Source organism: Phaethon lepturus, unplaced genomic scaffold, assembly GCF_000687285.1.
Source record: "Phaethon lepturus isolate BGI_N335 unplaced genomic scaffold, ASM68728v1 scaffold28563, whole genome shotgun sequence".
NCBI lineage: Eukaryota > Metazoa > Chordata > Aves > Phaethontiformes > Phaethontidae > Phaethon > Phaethon lepturus.
Genome location: NW_010527434.1, coordinates 17,409 through 37,049, shown reverse-complemented (window position 1 = coordinate 37,049; position 19,641 = coordinate 17,409). Strand labels below are relative to the sequence as shown.

The following is a 19,641-nucleotide window of genomic DNA, read 5'->3' as shown; positions in this document are numbered from 1 at the left end:
AAGGGCAGTGGTTAAAGCGCGCGGCTGGAGCTGGACTGTTTCTTCTGTAAGCACTCAGCTTTTACGCTGGCGTAGCTGCAGGGTGAAATTGCTGCCTGCCTGATTTCAGGATTATGAGCTGGGATAGTGTGGCCCCTGCCTTGCAGGACATAGGACTGAATGCTGGGTAGGCTCAGCGGGAGATACGCGTCCGTGGCACGGCTCTGAGCCAGATCCCATCCGGCTTCACTTTGACTGTTGCACCATGGTATGGCTTTTGAGTATGGACTATGGTATAATTCTTTGCCTGCTTGTGTTTGCATCGTGTACAGGACGTTAAACACAAACGGCGTACTTGTGCGTGATCCTGTAAATCTGTGCGTAAATCCCATTTAACTGAAAAACTTCCAACTTAAGTGGGAGCTGAATTGTCTTCATGTTACTCACAACAGTCTCAACCATCCTTTAATTGAATCCTCAACTCTCAGAAGAGTGTCACTGATAATATGTTTTAAAAGGAAAAGTGACTGATTCAGCTGAAGAAACTGAATGCTACAATTTTTTTCATATATTAACTGCAGTTTATTTTGTTTCTATAGGTGGGCACACGACAGAAATCCTGAGGTTACTTAGCTGTTTGTCAGAGTCATACTCTCCTAGACATTATATTTTTGCAGACTCAGATAAGATGAGTGAAGCCAAAATACGTTCTTTTGAACAAAAAAGATCTGAAACATTCTCCAATTCACAGGTAACTTGGTAAATATGCTCCTGTAAGATAAAATGATCTTAACATGACATTCTCTTTCAAGGCAATTCTTTAAAAGGATATTTTTAAGATCAGCAGGTGCTTTTGATTTCTAGGTATTGATAATTGGTTGCACTACAGTTCAGCTAAAGGTGCCATTCTGTACATACTGGGTTTTACATTTTTAAAAGTGAACTAAACAAACACTAGTAATTGATGCTGTACTGGAGAGACACTGAAAACACAAATGCCATTCTTGCTATGAGTTTTCACTACCACCTTCCTTACTTTCTCTTAAAATGGTCTTTTGCCTCCTGTTAAACATGTTAATCCATTTAAAGCAATGAGGGAACATCATTGTAGTGAAAGTGACTGTATAAAGAAGGCTATCTCTTGCTCAAGAAAAGCATGCTGAAAATAAATCTCTTTTAATTTTGTAAACCAGCTAGCCATCAAAATGTTATTTGTAGCTATAAAAATAGTGGGGCAGGAATATGGTGGTGTTTTTTTCTTTTATTATTTAGTTTGGCATTTCCCTCAGTGACATAATGTATTTTTTGGAAAGAAATTATATCTAAAAATGTTTTATCTAAGAAAACCTTAATTGAATTTGTATTATTTTTGTGTGTTTATAGACTGTGTTTTGGATTTTAAAATTGAGCATTAGTCACACATGTTTAAAAAGTATGCAGTACCTCTTAATGTCAGATAGTTTTCTGGTTGATGACCTGAGCAAATGCTGAACTCCTAAAAATCATGAAAAAATCATGAAAATATTGTGTTTATCTTTTTAGCAAATGTTTGCTTGCTTTGAGCTAGTTTCCTCTATGATTAACAGACAGCAGCATGACGCACTGGTGACTTAAAGTGTGATCTGATGTTCAGTGAAATTAGTCGAAAGATTATATTTTTATTTAGAAATTTGAATAAATACGATGGAAATTAACGTTCTGACTGCAAAAATCTTAGTCCTTTTGAGGAGGTAGTGAAAGATGCAGTAAACTAATTATTTACATGGTATTGATTTCATATGGTGCACTTACTGTTATTTCCATTGTCTTCAGCAGCTCTACTGGGACAAAAGATTGTAGGACTCAGTACCAATGATTTTGAGAATAAACCCTTTTAATGCAAAGCAACTGCTGCTAAGGTGAGCAACAGGCTCACTTAGGAATGACATTTTTGTTTACCCCACTTTCACCTTGGAAGACGAAGGTTCCTTGCCTACCACAGGCTGCTGAATCAAGTAGGGATGCGTTACTTTAAAATTGAGCGTGCCAGTCTTGTCTCTCATTGTGCACCAAGGATGAAAGTTTAGTAAAGTGACCAGAGGTACTTTCTGTTCAGAGAAACCTTGTTTGGTAATTACGCATTCACACAATCATACTCGCTTATCTGAAAAATGTCCAAGCCTAAACTATTAAATTTCTTAAAAATACATATTTTGAGTATTAAAGGATTATGCTGTTTTCCACTAGTTCTCTTAGTTTTGCTAAGCAACTTCCCTTTCGTACCCCCTCCAACTGCTAACAGATCATGTAGTTATATTTTCCTTCAACACTGAAAGCCAGAGGAACATTTTTGGCTGCTTCTGAGTTTGCTGTCTGGATAACAGATGCTCATTTTCCTTTGGCCATTCTTTTTCCACTGAGCAAAAATGGAAGATGAATTTTGGAAAGTAAAGGTCACAGGCCTATAACATATATTTGCTAACTTTCAGAATGTGCTTTCAAGTAGTACGTGTTTTGGCACCGAGGATGCTGGACATCATCAAGCGTTTAAAAATCATGTGTTAGTAGCTTCTTGCAGCTTTGAATAAATTAAAGGGAAAATTCTGAATGCTTCAACCTATGGTCATTCCATTCCTCATCTTGTCAAGGAAGTAAATTTTTCCAGAACTAAGGACTGTACAGAAGACAGATTACAATAATGACCTAAGAGAAAAACAGTGTACACATTTAACAAATTCTGATGTAAAAAACCCCCACAAATGTAACTAATTTCTCTTTTTGATCTGTGGTCTAGCCCAGTTCTGAAAGCTACAGTAATCAGGGAGAAGGAAAGGAAGCCAGAATGAGCATCTTGCTTACAAGAATTACCTCTACCCACTAAGTCTCTTGGAAAAAAAAAAAAAATTTCAAAATGCCTGCTATGAAAAGTCTCTGGTCCCGTGTTCACTTGCCTCTTTGTTCTCTGTTGCCCCCAGCCTGTAATCACAACTGTTCTACATGGATGCCCCCAGAGCTGTTAGGGAACCTTCTGCTCTCACCATACCTGCTTCAGGTCCTGCTGACCTACTTTAGCAGTAGAAAGACAGTTTAGATTTGTTGACTGAAGAACATGAATTCTTCACTGGATCTTATATCCCCATTTGTCATGTCCGAGATGAGCAACCAGATTAACTAACCTTTACATAATGCTCCTCTGACCGCATGTTCTTTTCCATTTTATGTTTCAGGAGAGATACCATGGTAAGAAATCTTGTTCCTCAGCAGGAAAAAGAACTACATAAACCCAGCATTGCAGTATATTTAGTTGAGCATATTATAATAATTCACAGCAGCAGCAATTTTCCACCTACTTTTCTTTGCATGCTTGCAAAACAACAATACTAACTAGGTAAAGGACTACATCACTTATTTTGAAATTGCAATACTAAGTCAACCGTTACAGAATTGCGAGTTTGAGACATTTGTCTTCAAATAACAAAAAGGTTTCTGACTTCACTAAAGATGTAAGGAAAAAGAAATGCAACAATACGACACCAGAGAAGATAGGGGAGCAATTTTTCTGTTTCTGGCATCAGGCGTGCTATGCAGTTTTCCAGCAAAAGATGCAGGAGGTACCTTTGTCTGGAATACTAACAGTACTCCATCAGATGAAAGGCTGGGATTGCAGAAGCATCCTGGCAGTGCCTTTTAAACAAATAATAAAAAAAAAAGAATCAGTTTTGTTTCTCAGATTAATATTTAAGTGTGGATTGATATGTGGGCTGAAGTCTTAACATATAACATAGACACTGATGTGCAAAGTTTCAAGCACATTTTTTGAAGAGCATAGATAAAATCAGTTTGATCTTAATTTGAATTCTACAAGTAAATTTTTACTTCGATAGTGTTTGGGGTCCCTGCCAAGTTTTACTGAAATCAGTTTGTTATGATGAAGGAAATCACATACATGTTTCGGGAAAATACTGCTTAACACCATTCTTACAGTGGAGGGAGCATCCTAAATAGTTCCACTGAAACCTGATCTGCCTAAAACGACCTTATCACACTATCTTATCATATCGTATTTCTTGCAGGACTGAATACTATGCAAGGGTCTAAACTCCACTAATGGCATTTCTTTTTCAGATCACCTGATCTTTTCCAAAGCTTTAAGAAATAGAGAGGTAGTGATAACCAGAATCCTGTTGAATAGGGAGCAGGGGGCATGTTTATTTTACCATATTCTGTTGTCAGACTAATGCAATCGGAGTTTCAACACCTGCAAATAAAACATGAAACAACCAGTTTGTAACGTCTGTTAAAGCCTGCCAGCATCACTGCAATTAAAGAACCTTATCACAATGAAACAGAATAATTTCAGTCAAGAAAATGAACTTAATATTCTGCATTTATGAGAGGAGTGTGCTTTTTTATTCTTTCAACCTTATATATTAAAGAAGCCTCAGTTATTTCTATTCAAGTCTGATTTGTAGTTTGTATTTACTGTACAGCTATTGGCAACATAATCCTTTCCTGGTCACAAATCACCAGGGCTAAGTTATGACAACTAGCACTGGTACATTTGAAGGAACTGGGCAATTTTCAGTATTTATAATGATGTTTAGAGTCTCTCACTCCCAATATGAGTTCTGCCAGAGTGGTAATGATCTGGTGTCCCGTATGAAGCAAGATAGTGACCATTGTTGAGATCTAAATAATATGTCAACATCAATGAACAAGTGGTGCACTGCAGCCAATATATTTGTTTTTCATTTAAACAGTCAAAAATTTCATTGGCATCAGGACTGCCTTCTGATGTCACAATAGTTCTTAGGTGTAGTTCCTCTGCGTCAAGGTAAAAAACATCTCTGAAGAGTGCAGGAAGCCTAACTACGGTTAACTGCTTACAGTGTTCCAAGATAAGCAGAAAACATCTGAGTTTTACCAATTTGATACCTTTTACACACAGTGAATAATCTATACTTTGTCCTAGGGGAAGAACAAAGAATATTATTTCTTAAACTTATTTTTTATTTGATGATAAGGTACTCTTTCCTGTTTCTTTATGCAAATATTTTGCATTTTGAATATCCATCTGGCATATCTTTTGAATACTCATTGAGGACTCATTTAAAGGATAGTGATATTTGGTGTTACATTTTTAATAATATGCACCGGACATTAACTGAGAAAAGTTGTGACATTTTCTGCAGTGTAAATCCACAAAGACTTTACACAGGCGAGAGAGAAGAGAGTCACCGTGTTTGGATTTTATCTAGTCCGACCTAGACTTGTGTCTCGGTGACCACGAGGTGGGGCACGACGCTTAACATACTGTGGGTGAAGCTGCTCTAGCTGGACTGTTATTAAGTTAGGAATGTTTTAAAGTAACATGAGAAGAGATTAAAAAATAGATATATAGTTCTAGTATTTAGTTTTACTTTATTGCCAGGAGTACTAAGCGCAACACTGAATAAGGCGTCTAAGGAAAGTTTTCATACCCAAACATTTCCAAACTAGATTTAAGAAGAAAAAAAAAAGTTGGCACAGACAGATCTAATAACTCTATAGAAGGAGCAACAACATTCTTAGAAAAATAACAATTCAGCTTATTGTGCTCTCTTCTAGTTCACCCTTGATCGCATTCCCAGAAGCCGTGAGGTTAGACAATCTTGGACCTCCTCTGTGGTAACAACCCTGTACTCCATACTTTATTCACTTCCTTTGACCTACAAACTGAAACCAGATTTGGTAGGTAAAGTAAATTTTAATTTATTGAGAACTTGCTAATCTGAATCGTAAAAGGATTTGGAATATCAAGATGTTGCAGACTGTATCTCATATGTATGCCTAGATTTACTGTTCACAGGAAAAGTGTTTTTGAATGTAAAATTAAAACTGAAAGAGGTATAGCAGGAATACACCAAGAATGAGAGAACAGGTTGCACTGCTGGTGAATCAGAGTAGCAAATACCACTTTTCTCTCTCAAAGTTTGCAGGTAACATCAGAGAGTGTGTCACTCTCTTGTTATGCTGGTAGAGCTAGCACAAACAAGGTTGCAGGCTCTTGATAATATCTCTTCAGGATTGCAACGGCACAAACTGTGCCTGAAAGCCTGGTTATTCTGTTGGTTGGTCTTGCTCCTGAAACGGTATGACCAGTCTGGAACAGGCAGGTTCAGACCAGCAGAAATATATACAGATTTAGTTCTTGTGCTTACATGGACTCTTCAGCTACATCCATATTTATTTAGTCTTTGGCTGACTGACATTAATTATCTCATCTAATGGCAAAAAACATCACTGATGAAGTGGCAACTCCTCACACTTTAGTAACTTTTTCAAGCTGTTCACAAAACTGCACTCTTACAACACTGCACTTACAACATTTATTTAAAAATACTCCACACAATCAAGATAGAAGCATTCAGGGTTGTCAGATTATAGAAATAAAATAGTAAGAGGTATCTGATCAATAAAGTTTTGTGTTAATGCAAGACTCAAAAGGTAGCACACTGGACTCCCATGTTTGAGTCCTACGATTCTGTAAGAGAAATTTTGGTTAAACCTGGCTTTTTGCTAGAGTTGTTGTCATGTCTAGGAGTCAGTTATCCAAACCTGAGGGTTTTTTAAAAGAAGCATATTTTAGCAGAATTTCAAATTACTATTTTGTGGTTTTTAAAATATTTTAATGAAACCTGTAAAAACCTGTGCAATTACAAGATATTTTTCATCATTTAGTATATATGTACATATGCATATATACACCCACAGAGGATGTTTGTAAGCAGAACTTTTTAGCTCTCACTGTGAACTCTATGGTTATTTTTAAAGAAGCTTATATATATTTGTGGTATTTTGAATGTTTAGAGAAGCTGCTGTGAATAATTTGATCTCATTGACTTCAACAGCACCCGTCAGTTCCTACCGGATCAAAAGCTACTTGCTGGAGTTTTCGGAGCAGTTTAGTGTGCACAACAACAGAAGTAGCTTTTTGCAGTTCTTGTTTTTCAAGCCCATTCTGAAAACTGGAGATGCGGGTGGGAGGGAGGAAGAAATGGCATACTATTATTTTTACAGTGATTTTAATTGGGGAGGGGAATAGTAGAGGGATGTTTACATGAAGCAGACATCTTACAGCAAAGCTGAGTAACAAATATTTAGGAATCACTTTGCTACACCACTGGTTTCATTTAATGTCTATACTTTTTTTAACTTATTATTGCAAAAGAAACTGGCTGGAAAATCTCGTTGTGTAGCTTAATATACTACCAAAAGTGTCAACAGGACACATCATAGAAGAGCAGGAAGTTACTAATCGAATTCTGTGGTTTCTCTGTTCACAAGAGGAATTTAAAGCAACAGTGGGATTTACATGTAGAATTATTAGAAACGGTGTTGGAGTGAGAAACTGTGATAAGCTGTCAAAAGCCTAATGCTTTTGGAAAAACACTTGTCCTGGTAAAATTAAGAATACATTTCAGCAAGGGCTTTAAGCCATTTGTCGCGTTTAACGGAACCACTGTCTCAAAATGCTATCCAAAGAGTCCTTATCCATGATCAGAGAAGGGCTGGAGGGGAGGGTGTTCCCAGATTTTTTTTTGCCAGGTACCATCATCAACAACAGCAGCAGCTGGTACTGCCACTGGCAGAAGCATCTCTGGCGTTATGCCAAATCTTACTCCACTTGAAAGCTGCTTGCATACTACTACTTGTGTGCGTATCTTAGTTTAAGAATTCTTATTTTACAGTATAAGTCAGAGAGCTGTAAAGATTTTAAAACACTTAAAGGAAAGTAATTCAGGGATTAAAATGCCTCGGGTTGACACTGAAAAGATTCTATGTGGCATGTGAAGCAACTGGTAATATTTAATTGCCTTTAGAATAAATTATTCATGGTAAATTGCAACTCTCCCTACTCTTGCTATAATGTAATGCTTAGTGGTTTAAAGAACTAGAAAGTTCTAGCATTTACAGGACTCATCTATAATTTTTGGCACAGAAATCAACACCCAAGTTTAGAAACAAGCACAGTATTACATCATGCTGAGTGCTTCATATTTTTAAACAGTAGAGCTTACGGGTACCGTACATTTTCAGTCTAGGCAACTGGTTTTGTTTTAACTGTAGGAGGGAAAGACAACTTTGAATTGCTTCTAAGTCATTTGTATGTTGAAGTGATCCCCAAATCCTTACACTTGCTTTTAGGCTTGTCAGAAATGTGTGCATGTTTGAAGTCTTCTCCAGACACCCAAAACTAGAGAAAAGCAGAAATCTTGCAGTTGCAGTTTTCAAGGAACACAGGACAAGAAAAGTATTGCAAAGGGAGCCTGAAACCATTAGGTGCACAAAGGCAAGATCTGGAGCAGATAGGCTTCGGTTGGCATAACTACCATATCTGTGGAGCCAAAATAGCTCTAAAGAGGAAACAGCAAACCTATAGCTGCACAGGAGTTACTTCATATGTGCTTATTTACATGAGCACTGTGTCCCCTTTGTGTCTCACATTGATCTTCTGGCAAAGCTTCTCAGTTTTCTTTGCATGAGAAACCAGTTCCTTCTAATCCTTCTTTAAGGTAGTGAGTTCAGAAAGAACTGAACAGAAAGAAGCTTCCAGGAGACCTTTGCTGTCTTGCAGGACTTGACCCACACTTGAAGTGGGCCCCCAGAGAGTTTAAGAAATGTAAAAGTTAACTTAGTTGTTCAGTTGGAGATCATCTTCAAGAGGCCCATTTCCAAGTTATGAATATCTATGCTCTGCAAAGTTAAGTCCCTTTAGAGATATTAAACCAAGTAACAAAATTAAGATGTCAGTAGTGATGATCAGCTTGTGTTCCTATGGCCAAGAATTACAGAAATAAAGGTGTCAGAGTGTTTTTGCATCTATGCTGGGCAGTTTTTACAACATATCAACCTTAGATAGGCTTCCTATGCAGAGGCCTAAAATTCCAGGAAAGCAAGGTTTGTGCCAGCACACTCTGCCTACCCCTTCCTTCCCGCAGAAAAGCTTTTAAAACCGTTCATCGGTTGCAGCCAGATTTAATATGCAATCATAGCCTCAAAGACTGCAAATTCCTACCATGAAAATGGGCAGCTGCTCAGAGAAGAGGGACTTGTATTGCCTTCATTGAGAGAAAGGCTGAGAAGAAACATAAAACCAGAATAAGATATTGGAATATCCACCATCTAGGAAAAGATGCAAATCCTTCTTAGACAGTTACAGAAAATTAGACAAGCTGCACAGAGATTTTTGCCAAAGACAGAGAAAATTACTGAATCTTACATAGATTATTTGATGTCCAAGAAGGAATAAACTAATGTTACAGCCTTCCTATAATATGCTTGAGTCAGGAGGTAAAAGTTCAGAGAAAAACAGTTTTCAATTTTCTTGCTGCTTACAGAACTATTGTCCTTGTTGTCTCTGGGACGATTTGCCAACCCTGAAACCCGGTCTTCAGGTGAGCTAGCCCTTTGGCTGGGTCGCGATTATTCCAGTCATTCTGGCATACCTGCAACGCAAACTGAAAACAAAGGATATGTGTGCACCACACATCAGAAGGCTGTACAGAGATCACATACAGTCCTTGTTTTCAGCCATAGATGAGCTATGTAATTGGGTCCGCAATTTTCTCTAATTAAATTTCACCTTGTGCAGAAATGCTGCGTAAAGCTCTGTTCATTGGTGGATTGTGCATCCTGGACCCTTAGGACCGGACTTTTTTGCTTTTCTGAGGACAATTCTCAGCAGTTCTTACTGCCTTAGTGCTCTAGAGAGCCTGAGATAAACAGGTATTTTCAGATCACTGCTATTTGGAAAAGCCTGGGTTAAATCAGGCAAAGGCGGCAGTCCTTCCACATTAGGACCTCCTTCCCATGGGAAGACTGTACTAAGAAGTTTACATTTGTACAGCAGGTACAAGCAGCTCTTCTGTCTCCCTCTCCACTAGCTGTCAGCTGAGAGGGTCTCTTCTTTTTATACTGCTTTCTAGAAGCCTGAAACCTGCACAGCTGATTATGCTTCTAGCAGTCTACCAATTCTTTTATGACTGCACATCCCATCACACATGCCTGGTCCCCGGGCTGGTTAAATTCACTAAAACAAGCTTCTGGAGTAGTTTCAGAAGTGTTCACGCAGTAAGCTATATGAAAGGAGATCATTATTTCATTTAGCTAAGATTTTCCATTCTTTGTGCGCTGCCCAAAATGTCTTAAGTTCATAGCACTTTAACAAATTACTATGATGAATAATAAGTTATTGTCTCTTATATCACGATTCTTATTAGAACTTTGTGGAAAGCTACAAAATCTGGGTGGTGGCATTTTTTCTCTATTCACTTCATCACAAGTGAACTTTGTATAATGAAGTATTAAGACTATCGGGTGCATTCTTTTGTAGCCTGTATCTTTCCCTGCTATTTATAATTCTTTTGGACCAGATTTATTTTACAGTATGTCTGATCTACTGTTGTTCTTCTAGGATCAAAACAGTCAAAATAGGCAAGAGTAAGAACATCGGATTAAGACCATCAGTGGTACAAGTTGTATAGTTGAAAAGAAAATAAAGTTAAGCCATCCAAATTTGTGTTTAACTTCTCAGCGTTAATGCAAAGTAGTCTTATTCACCCCTCGTCTACCTTGTGTGCTGTGTACAGCTACCCCGCAGCCACAATGTAGGATTACCCTCTGCTGAGCACAGATAAATATCTAAAGCCATTCAAATCAGTAAAGCTAGGTTGTAGCTCTGCTCTTTCTATGACTGCCAGTTAGACGTGCCTATAAACACTACATTTCAGAGGGAGGATGGAAGTAGCAGCAAAGATGAATGGAGATCTCAGCTTAGATTTAAGCAGAGTTTAAACTAAAGATGGATCAGTCTTAACTCATCAGCTGTCAGGTTCATTATGAACCTAATGAACACCCTGGTCACTCTTCCATGTGTGTTATAAAGCATGGTTTCAAGTAAACAGTCTCACTAAATCTGACCCACGAGCCAGCCCACTGGTGTGCGGATACAGATTGCTAACACCGCTAGGTTTTGCATTGTGAAGAAATTTCAGGCAGGTATTTGATGCGGATTCTTGCTATACCAACTGCAGTGATTAGGCAGTAGCCTCAAAGATGTTCATATAGATATAAAATACCAGTTTTAGCTAACCTAAAATATCGCTTTCAAGTTCTAGTTAAATGAATGCTTGACTAATGGAAGACACATTGAAATTTGCAATTAAAGGCTCATTTTAGGCCACTGTTAGTAATATGTATGATTATATTTAACAGTCTTTGGATTTAATTTCCCCTTTCCTTTTGAGTAGAAGCAGGCTATTATAATAAGCAGTACTTTTTAGTATCAAGAGGTGAGATAAGCCATTACTTTTAAACAGATTCTAAGAGGTTAGATGGTATTTTTCATGGTGCTCTGACCAGGAGACTTTAGTCCAGGTCCAGACTCAACCAAGGTGACACTTAGAACAACAACAGCTTGCTGAAAGACAGCTAGTACCTAGTGTTTGTAGCTACAGATGTAGTTCAGTAACTATAATTTCATTTACTTGGCAAAAGCCTTTTACTGAATTGTTTTATGACCAACTTTTTCACCCACACAACGTCAATTTTCCTTTACTTCCTACTAATTTATCAGCAGCAATAAACCACAGACCCACTCCAAGGTAATGTATGTATGGAGTTCGTTTATTTTCTAGCCTGCACCTGCCTTGCTAATCTTGTTCTTTTTTAACCAACCTTCTATCCATCTCCCACAGTTTCTCACAAGACACTGGTGCCACTATTTCTTGACATAAACTTCTGGCAGAGATCACGATGTTTGGTTGGTCCCACCGACAGTCTGGGTGTTAATTTAATGTTTTAATAACCAACACTAACATTCCGACAGACTTGAGCATTAGTACCGCTTTCATACCTGTCATTTATTATTATTGTCAGTTGATTGGTTCTATGTTTCTCATTTTACATTTGGCAGCTAGGCTTGGGAGTATGCTGAGCTCACATGTCACATTCTGCTTCCACATACCTACAGAAGCATCGTATGTAGGATGGAAACTACCACTCCAAAGACCTCTCAATACCAATGACAGGCTTGCCACCTTTCACCTGAACTACAGGGGCAGTTAAGTAGGGTGCCTAAGGTTAGCTTAATTAAAAAAAAAAGTCAAACTTGCATGTTTCTTTATGCATCCAAATCTAGATTCTGAAACTTTCCTCGCTAAGCTGTTGCTTAACTTCTGAGGCTCCTAATGACCCCATTTATCTTCCTTTTTATCAGTAAAGCCTCTAGGCATACCCAGAAACAGACCTGAGCTGTTTAAGTCTTTACAGTGTCAAATAGCCACATGCATAACCAAACTCCTGAGCTCTGCTGAAATCCAGAAACTAGGAGCTTCCCTCACTACTTTGCATGTGGATGCTGATCCAAATCACATCAGCTGGCCCCCTTCCCTTGTCTCTTGCCCCTGAGGACAGTGGGCCGGTAACTCTGGGTCAGGCCACTAAGTGCCTAGGAGGCAAAAGTGACAATGATCAGTGCTGGTACAATTATATCCAGTTGTTAAGTCTAGTTCTTAGTGGTTTTGTGGAACCTCTCCTTCTCTCCCATAGAAAAATCCACCAGGTAGGGTTTTTGTCTCCCCCTCCTCAAGCTTTTATAAAGTGAGATCTGGGGAAACAAGGGAGTTGGTGATGCTTCCAAATATATTTAATTCTATGATTATAATAATAGTCAGAAAAAAAGTAGTGCACGTTAGAAACCAAACTGCACAATGTGCTAATTTAAGTCCTTGGTTTTCCACTTCTCTCCTTCCCATTCTGGCATTCACTGATTTTACTTATCCTAGTCAGGTAGTGTGTCTGTAGGACCACACATGTCCCTGCTTGTTTTAAAGAGCACCTCACCTACTGTGTGTATGGTATGATAATAACACAAACCACACCAACAAAATTTCTATGTCCACCACAGAAGTGGACTTAGAAAGGTTTTCATGGCAATGCTACGAGCTATAGCTGCAGACCAGCCTGAACACTGGTGTAGAACACTATAACTATCTTTTTGCACCCCTGATGATTCAAGCGATTTAGACAGTAGAAGATGAAAGTATACCCAGGTGTAATTCAATTCTACCTTAATTACCCAATTTACATCAGACTATACATCTAGCTTTTTTGTCCTAGCCTGCATTCCTCAGGTAAGTTCAAACAGCAAATAGGGTGTGAAGTTTTATCTGGTTTTATTTTCAGGTTGTGAAGGGAAGTGAACTGGATAAGATCTTCATTATTCAAAAAGAATAAGCCAGTAGGTAATGGCCTTTATATTGTTCAAATAGAAAGAACCTGAAATTCTTCTTTCTCCCCACCAATAGGAATAATAAGGAATTGTTGGAAAAGGTTCCTGCTTTTTTTTTTAAACCTTAAAAAAGTATTAAAAATTCTAAGGTAGCTTCCCTCAAGCTTCAAAACTTGAATTTTCAGACTGCTAAAGAGCTAGACAAGCAAAAGCTTTAACAAGGACACTCCCTGCCACATGCTTAAGTGTTTGAGGCAAAGAGAAATCCCTTTCTCAAATTCTCAGACTTCTCTTGTTTTTCTGATTACCAAATAGATTTATATTTCCTAGAAGAGATCTTATTTCTATCATAACTGCATTACCTTCACGTAGACGAACAGTGGTAGCTCTTGAAACCTTTTAGAAACACTTTTTTTATAAAAACTCTCCATTTGTCATCTAGGCTTAAGTTGCCATCAAAGGTGCTAGCAGAAATTAATTCTTAATAGATATAGCCTGCTATGTCTGAACATTTAAAAAAAATCTATTCAAAAGAAAATAGCACATACGTTTTATCTTATTCTCAGAGTATGCGACTGAATCAAAACACACGCTAATAAAAACAATACTCTCTATACTTAGAGACCTTCACTGAGAAGGATATACAGGAATCTTCGTGCATCCTCTGTGAGGAGTAAATTACTGTTTTCGTAGTGTTAAAGTAAAAAATACTGATGTGAGGGAAAGTGAGTGCTGTGTCCCAAATCCTGTGGTGAGTCCACAGTGGAGCTGCGAGTACAACCCTGGTTTCTGGACTCTCCAGGCTTGCATCTTGGTCATGAGCTCATAAGCTAAATATATTCGCAATTTCAATTTGAGGTAGTTGTTCACTGATGCTTTGGTTGGTTTAATTTTACAGTCAGAGCATCTCCAATATTAAGGGGGCTGGTCCCACAACGGCCGGGCTGTAACGCTTGCAGTTGCGTTTCCCACAGACCTGGGGGCTGCTCGGGACGCGCAGAGCAGCCGGCTGACCCGAGCCCCTGGGAGTCACCCGGCAGGAAGAGCGAGGAGCCGAGGCCGAGAAGCCAGGTTACAGCTGCCTCTGGGGCAGCACTCGCTACTCCCGTAGGTGAAGGAAAAATATGTTCAGCTGGATGCTTCACCTTACAGGGTGCTAGTGTGAAGTTTTCAAAACGGTAAGATAATACTAAAAACAAGCAAGTGCTGATAAGCTCATGAGATGCTGTGATTTACATAGCAGAATACAAACTAGTGCATTGCAGAGTCTCTCTTCTTATGCCACAGAAACAACCAACCTTCCCCCAGCAAAACAAACACGCAAACAAAAACATTTGTTATTGCACTCCAAAATCATAAAAGGCAATAAAATCCAGCAATGTCAAAACCCCTAGCTCCTACCTGGTGAGCGCAGGAGTCCAAAACTAGCCCTGACATAAAAATAAGTATGTTATGTTTTTTTCTTTTAGTGAAAACTGAGTAGAGGTCCTGGAACACCAAAAGGAAAACTAAATGGGACTGTTCAGTTTCCCTGTCACTGGAATAATTCTCTGCTCCATTTCCCTTGTTTCTGAAAGATCCTTCAGGTTATTCTGCAGTCAAATTTGTAGTTTCCTGAAGGAGGCTTTCCTCGTGTCAAGCCAGTGTCTCCTGCCCCGTTAGTTTTGTATGTCACTGAATTGTGTTTATTGTTACCTCTGCTACCTTTGTGAAAAGTTTATTATTTTTGTCTGCCATTGTTTCTAGAAATTCTTAAAGCTGATTTTTGTAAGGTTTCCATGTATTGTAACTTGCTATGGCACTTTTTTTTTCCATTATGTAAGTCCAGCTACCAACAACACAACATTTGGGTGTCTGTCATCAACTAAGAACATGCAATGAAAATAAAAATATATAATGCACAGATTACAACCCTGTCAGCTCCTTTCTCTAATTGGTGCATTTCCTTGCTGACCTTTGAAAACTCATTCCAAAGCCAGGATTCATTTTGCCTAGCAAGCTGGAAACTTATAAAACCTGGTCCCAATCAAGGAACTTTCTGCTGAAAATACCTTTGGCCAAGGAGTTTTGTTAGATCTGTAGATGGTCCAGGTGTTCATCAGAGCTGAGCAAGATAGGTTTATGCTTCTCCTTTTTCTTGATAGAGGAATTAAGGGATTTGTTTCGGGGCTTTTTTGTTTTTAAATGAAGCCTTATTTGCAAACAGGCAAGCTTCTTTCTTAAGTCTCTTCTATGAGCATATGGCAGTATGGTCGTATTCTAAAACTCCTTTTTCTTCTGTGCTAACTTTTCAATTGTAATTGAAACTGGTTTCCCACTTCCTCTATTCCATGCTTTGTTCTGGGTTGTTTTTTTGTGGTGGGTTTGTTTTTTTTTTTTTTAACCCCCTTTCCTTTTCCCTTGCCTTCCTTAAAATATCAGGAACAGCTATGCAAATTTCCTTGCTTTTCTGACAAACTTCTGAAATATCTTCTGGGCTTTCATATCTTAACAGGCCAAACAGTTATTTTTTGTTCCCAAACATTAAAAGCCATTGAAATGAAGTATTTATCAACAAAAGCTGAGTATTAGCAGTCCAGCAAAGACACAAACAAAATAAAATTATTAATAAATTACTGCTTTTAGACCCACGCTTGTTCCTGAGAAGTGGAAAATACCTAATTGGTCTTTTTTTCCTACATTGTTAAAAGGTAGGTCTGTTCATTCTTACAGATACACAAAAATCATGCAATTAACCCAGCCTGGGTCAGTTTTATATCCCTCCACTTGCCTTTGCCTCTTCTAGGAGTTCTCCATCGCCACCGTCCATGCCCTTATTCTTATCTGCAGTTGCTCAGCACTGCGGGGAAGGGAGCATTACCAGGGCTAAGGGGTCCTCAACATACTCCGGGAGGGAGCTCCGCGTGGCCCGGTCTTCAGTTCACACATGTGCATCACCCCTCCGCAGCGCTTGGCATCCCCACACCACCAGCCTGCCCAGCCCCAGAAAGCCGGGCAGTTTTTCTGCTCTTGTCCAGGTGGCAAAGACCAATCTCTGTGGAAGTCATTAAGGAGAACAGCAGGTGTTGACAGTTTCTTATGCAAAGTAAATCTCACATTAGTTTTCCACTTTCTACTAAGTTTAGGGTGACTTACGTTGTCCTCCCTGTGATGTTGTAATTTGGGAACATAAGCAGTACCCAAATACTTGTTCATTAAAGATATACAGCAAATGTATATTTACATATTTATGAGAAAAACTGCAAGTTTTCTGCTTTACTCATTTTTGTTTTAACCAGTGGCCTGACATTTAATCCCAGTGAAACTGTGAGCTGTGCTTTCAGTGTTTTAGCTGGTAAATGTCACCCTGCTACAGTGCTGCATTCACCAACTTTAAAAGCAGCTTTTATCAGCAGTGGTGCCATGTGCCAGTGTTCCCAGTGTGCCAGGCTGCTGGCTTAGCTTGTTTTCTTTCAACAGCTGTAGAAAATATCTGAAACAGAAAGGCAATAACTATTGCATTTTTATATTAAATTAGATTTAGAGAGAGAGTCGCTAAGTATAAATGTTGTATTCTGATCCTTTACTTTTAAACCTCCATTGATATACAGATTGATTAGTTTATTGTACCATTTAAAAGTCTGGTTACATTGAATTGGTAGAGGGTTTTAGTGTGTAGGATTTAGTTTATAGGCCTAGCTGTGAAGCCAGGCAGCCAGTGAGCCAATTTAACAGCTAGCTGGACATTTCTTTGCATTAGAGGTGAATGTAAATGGTGTAAAGAGACCTGCAGCACTGGCTTCTGGAATAATCCCTTGCAGCTTGTTGGCAGCAAAGTCTGATAGCCCAATGACCAAGAAAGTCCTTGGGGAGTTGCAGCTCAAGAGGTCACAAAGGTGACACAAAAATTGTCTTTGGCCCCTTTCTCCCTTTCTGCTGCCTCACCGAGGAAGGCTGAACCAAATAAACTGGAGATCTTCAGAGACGTAGCTCATGCAATGCAAATATTCTACAGGCAGCCTTGTAGCTAAAGTAAACAGATATTGGGAAACACCCTGAATAGCCAGTTGACCTTTTAGAGACCCTGGTCCTTTCTTGCCCAATAGATGCCTGCTTCTTCTCCACAGCATACTAATGATTGACACTGGATTCCCTGAGAGATACTTGTATTCTGCTGGAGGGGAAAAACAAAAGCCTTGGTCTTTACAAGGTGGAAGACATCAATCATTCTCCAAAATTCACTTTTGAAGTGTTTCGAAATTCACTAGTAGGACAAGTCATCTCCTCTTACATGTTTAAGGAAGGCTGTAGACGATTCAGTTCCTTTCCACCATCAACAAATTTGTATACTGGCAGGAGCTGAACAGCAGCATTTCAGCTTAGAGGTTCCGCAACGGTTCCTCTTCTTCATGACGTGCATGCGTATTTTCTCAGAAGCTTCCCCTGTATCCCTTGCTGAGTGTATGATGCTGGACTCCAAGCAGAGGGAACGCTGGTCTCCCTTTCTGCTGACAGTGTGGCAGGGAGTAAGTAGGACTGGTCAGACCAGATTTTTGGAGGGGAATTGCCACTCCAGCATGTGAGCAACTCCACCACTTCTAGGTACGACATGTCTCTAGACACGCACTGAAGGTTAACGGAAGGTTAATTTTTAATGATCAGAAAGATTGATTAATAGTTCTGACTTACAGACCACGACTCCAAATTCAGATAGGGATCTATTTTTCTGTTGGCTTCAGCAGGTTTATACCAGAGTCTCTTTCAGGGGACAATTCCTAAACCTGAGCATTTTAGAACAGGAACATCTATAGTTGTATAGAGTATTTTATGGGCATTTTGCATACAGAGATCCTATAGAGCCACATCTGCTTTATCTTGTTTGAACAGGTATGTGTAGAAGGGGAAAGAGCAGAGGACATAAGAGTTATGATCAGATCATGATTTTTTTAGATGCCTAGTCCATAATTTTCCTGATCCTTTTTCCTGCATGCAAGTACTTTTCCATGAATCAAAGAGCATCTGAGAAGCATCTTACAAGTTATAAACAGTCAGCAGAAGGTATCAATTGAGTGCATCATATCAAACCCTGGATATAGTAAAGGTATTTTGTTATGATTTTAATTTATTGATTATTGCTTTTCTGTTTTGTACCTCAGCAAAGCAATAACAGCAACTCAGTGTGGCCTTTAGAGCTACATACAGATTCACAAATAGACCCATTTACTATTCTTTCATTACACGATCGTTTGGGAGTACACTTCGTTTGGAATTCATTCCAGCATTTACCTTTGTGTGTGCATCTAGACACAGGAATACCAAATACCAAAAAGAAAGACTGGAGCTGCTTAGCCAAGTTTAATAAAGGGGGGGAAGTAGGATGAAGTGTGTGGCACTTGATAAAGACCATGATTGTAATAATTCCGCTTTTTATAATGCCTGTTCTACAGTTCTCAACGTCTGAGCTGGGGAGAATGTTAGAATGTCTACCTGACCTAAATCATATCTGTGATGATTGGGGTTTTTTGTGTCAGACTGGAAAGTAAGAGACCAATGTGAAACTCTCGCCTTGCTTTAGACAACTGGGCTCAGCTTTCGTAGTAGATGGAGGCTAAAAGAGCGCAGGGCCAGTACGAGTCCAGAAGGAGGACGGCTGGAAGGGTGCCTGGGAATAGGGCTGCAGAGGGAGGTGAACACCAGAGGTCACAAAGGAAAGCAGGGAAGAGAGGATGGGTGGGAGACATCTCCCAGGCTGGGTAGAGTACGGAGACACATCAAAATGGAAGGCACTGCAGAAGAGTCAGGGGAGAGGGCTGTAACGAAACAGAAAAAGGGCTTGGGGAGCAATGAAGATGAGACAGTATTTGCAATCCAGGTAGCTCGACTAAAGGAGAGTGAAAGTGGAGTTTCTGTTTAGCAGTGCTGCACATTTTTATCTGTTTGCTTAAAGATGAATTTTGACTCTCAATTAGTAGTCATATTGAATATTCAGTTCACAAAAAAAAGGTAGTAAATCACTTTGCTGGTGCTGTTTATGCACGTGTCTGCACCAGACCGGATTCTGCAGCAGGGACCCTGGTGGGATTTGCCTGCAAACACGGGAGAACTCTCCAAGTCGATTCGTACGCCGATGTTTACACTACAGTAACAAGCGTTATTACAAATAGAGATACCTAAACACGCCTTAATTCAGGTATCAGTAGCCATGTATCAGTAGCGCAATCAACATCAGTGCAAATTAATCAAACTTGTCAAGAAATAGGGCAAAATGCCTGGCTTAGCTCACAGGTGTGGAAAAGCTGCTTTGAAATGCTAGAAGGCAGCGTGTGTGGTTGGTTTGTGTCCTTGCTTGCCAAGTCAAATGTATAAAAAACAGATCTTCATTCTCAGCAGATTGTAGAGTAGCTTTTAAAGTCCCAGCATGGATTTACTTG

General features: G+C 39.2%; 1 protein-coding gene across 1 annotated transcript in view; it reads left to right on the top strand.

Moving 5' to 3' along the window:
• Nucleotides 1–578: 578 nt before the first annotated feature.
• ALG14 (ALG14, UDP-N-acetylglucosaminyltransferase subunit) overlaps nucleotides 579–19,641 on the top strand; it is a gene marked incomplete at its 5' end in the record, with an annotated part of 21,440 nt that continues 2,377 nt past the window's right edge. The window contains 2 exons of the mRNA XM_010283384.1: nucleotides 579–730; nucleotides 5,566–5,688. Coding sequence (XP_010281686.1) covers nucleotides 579–730; nucleotides 5,566–5,688 — 275 coding nt within the window. The remainder of the gene's footprint in view (nucleotides 731–5,565; nucleotides 5,689–19,641) is intronic.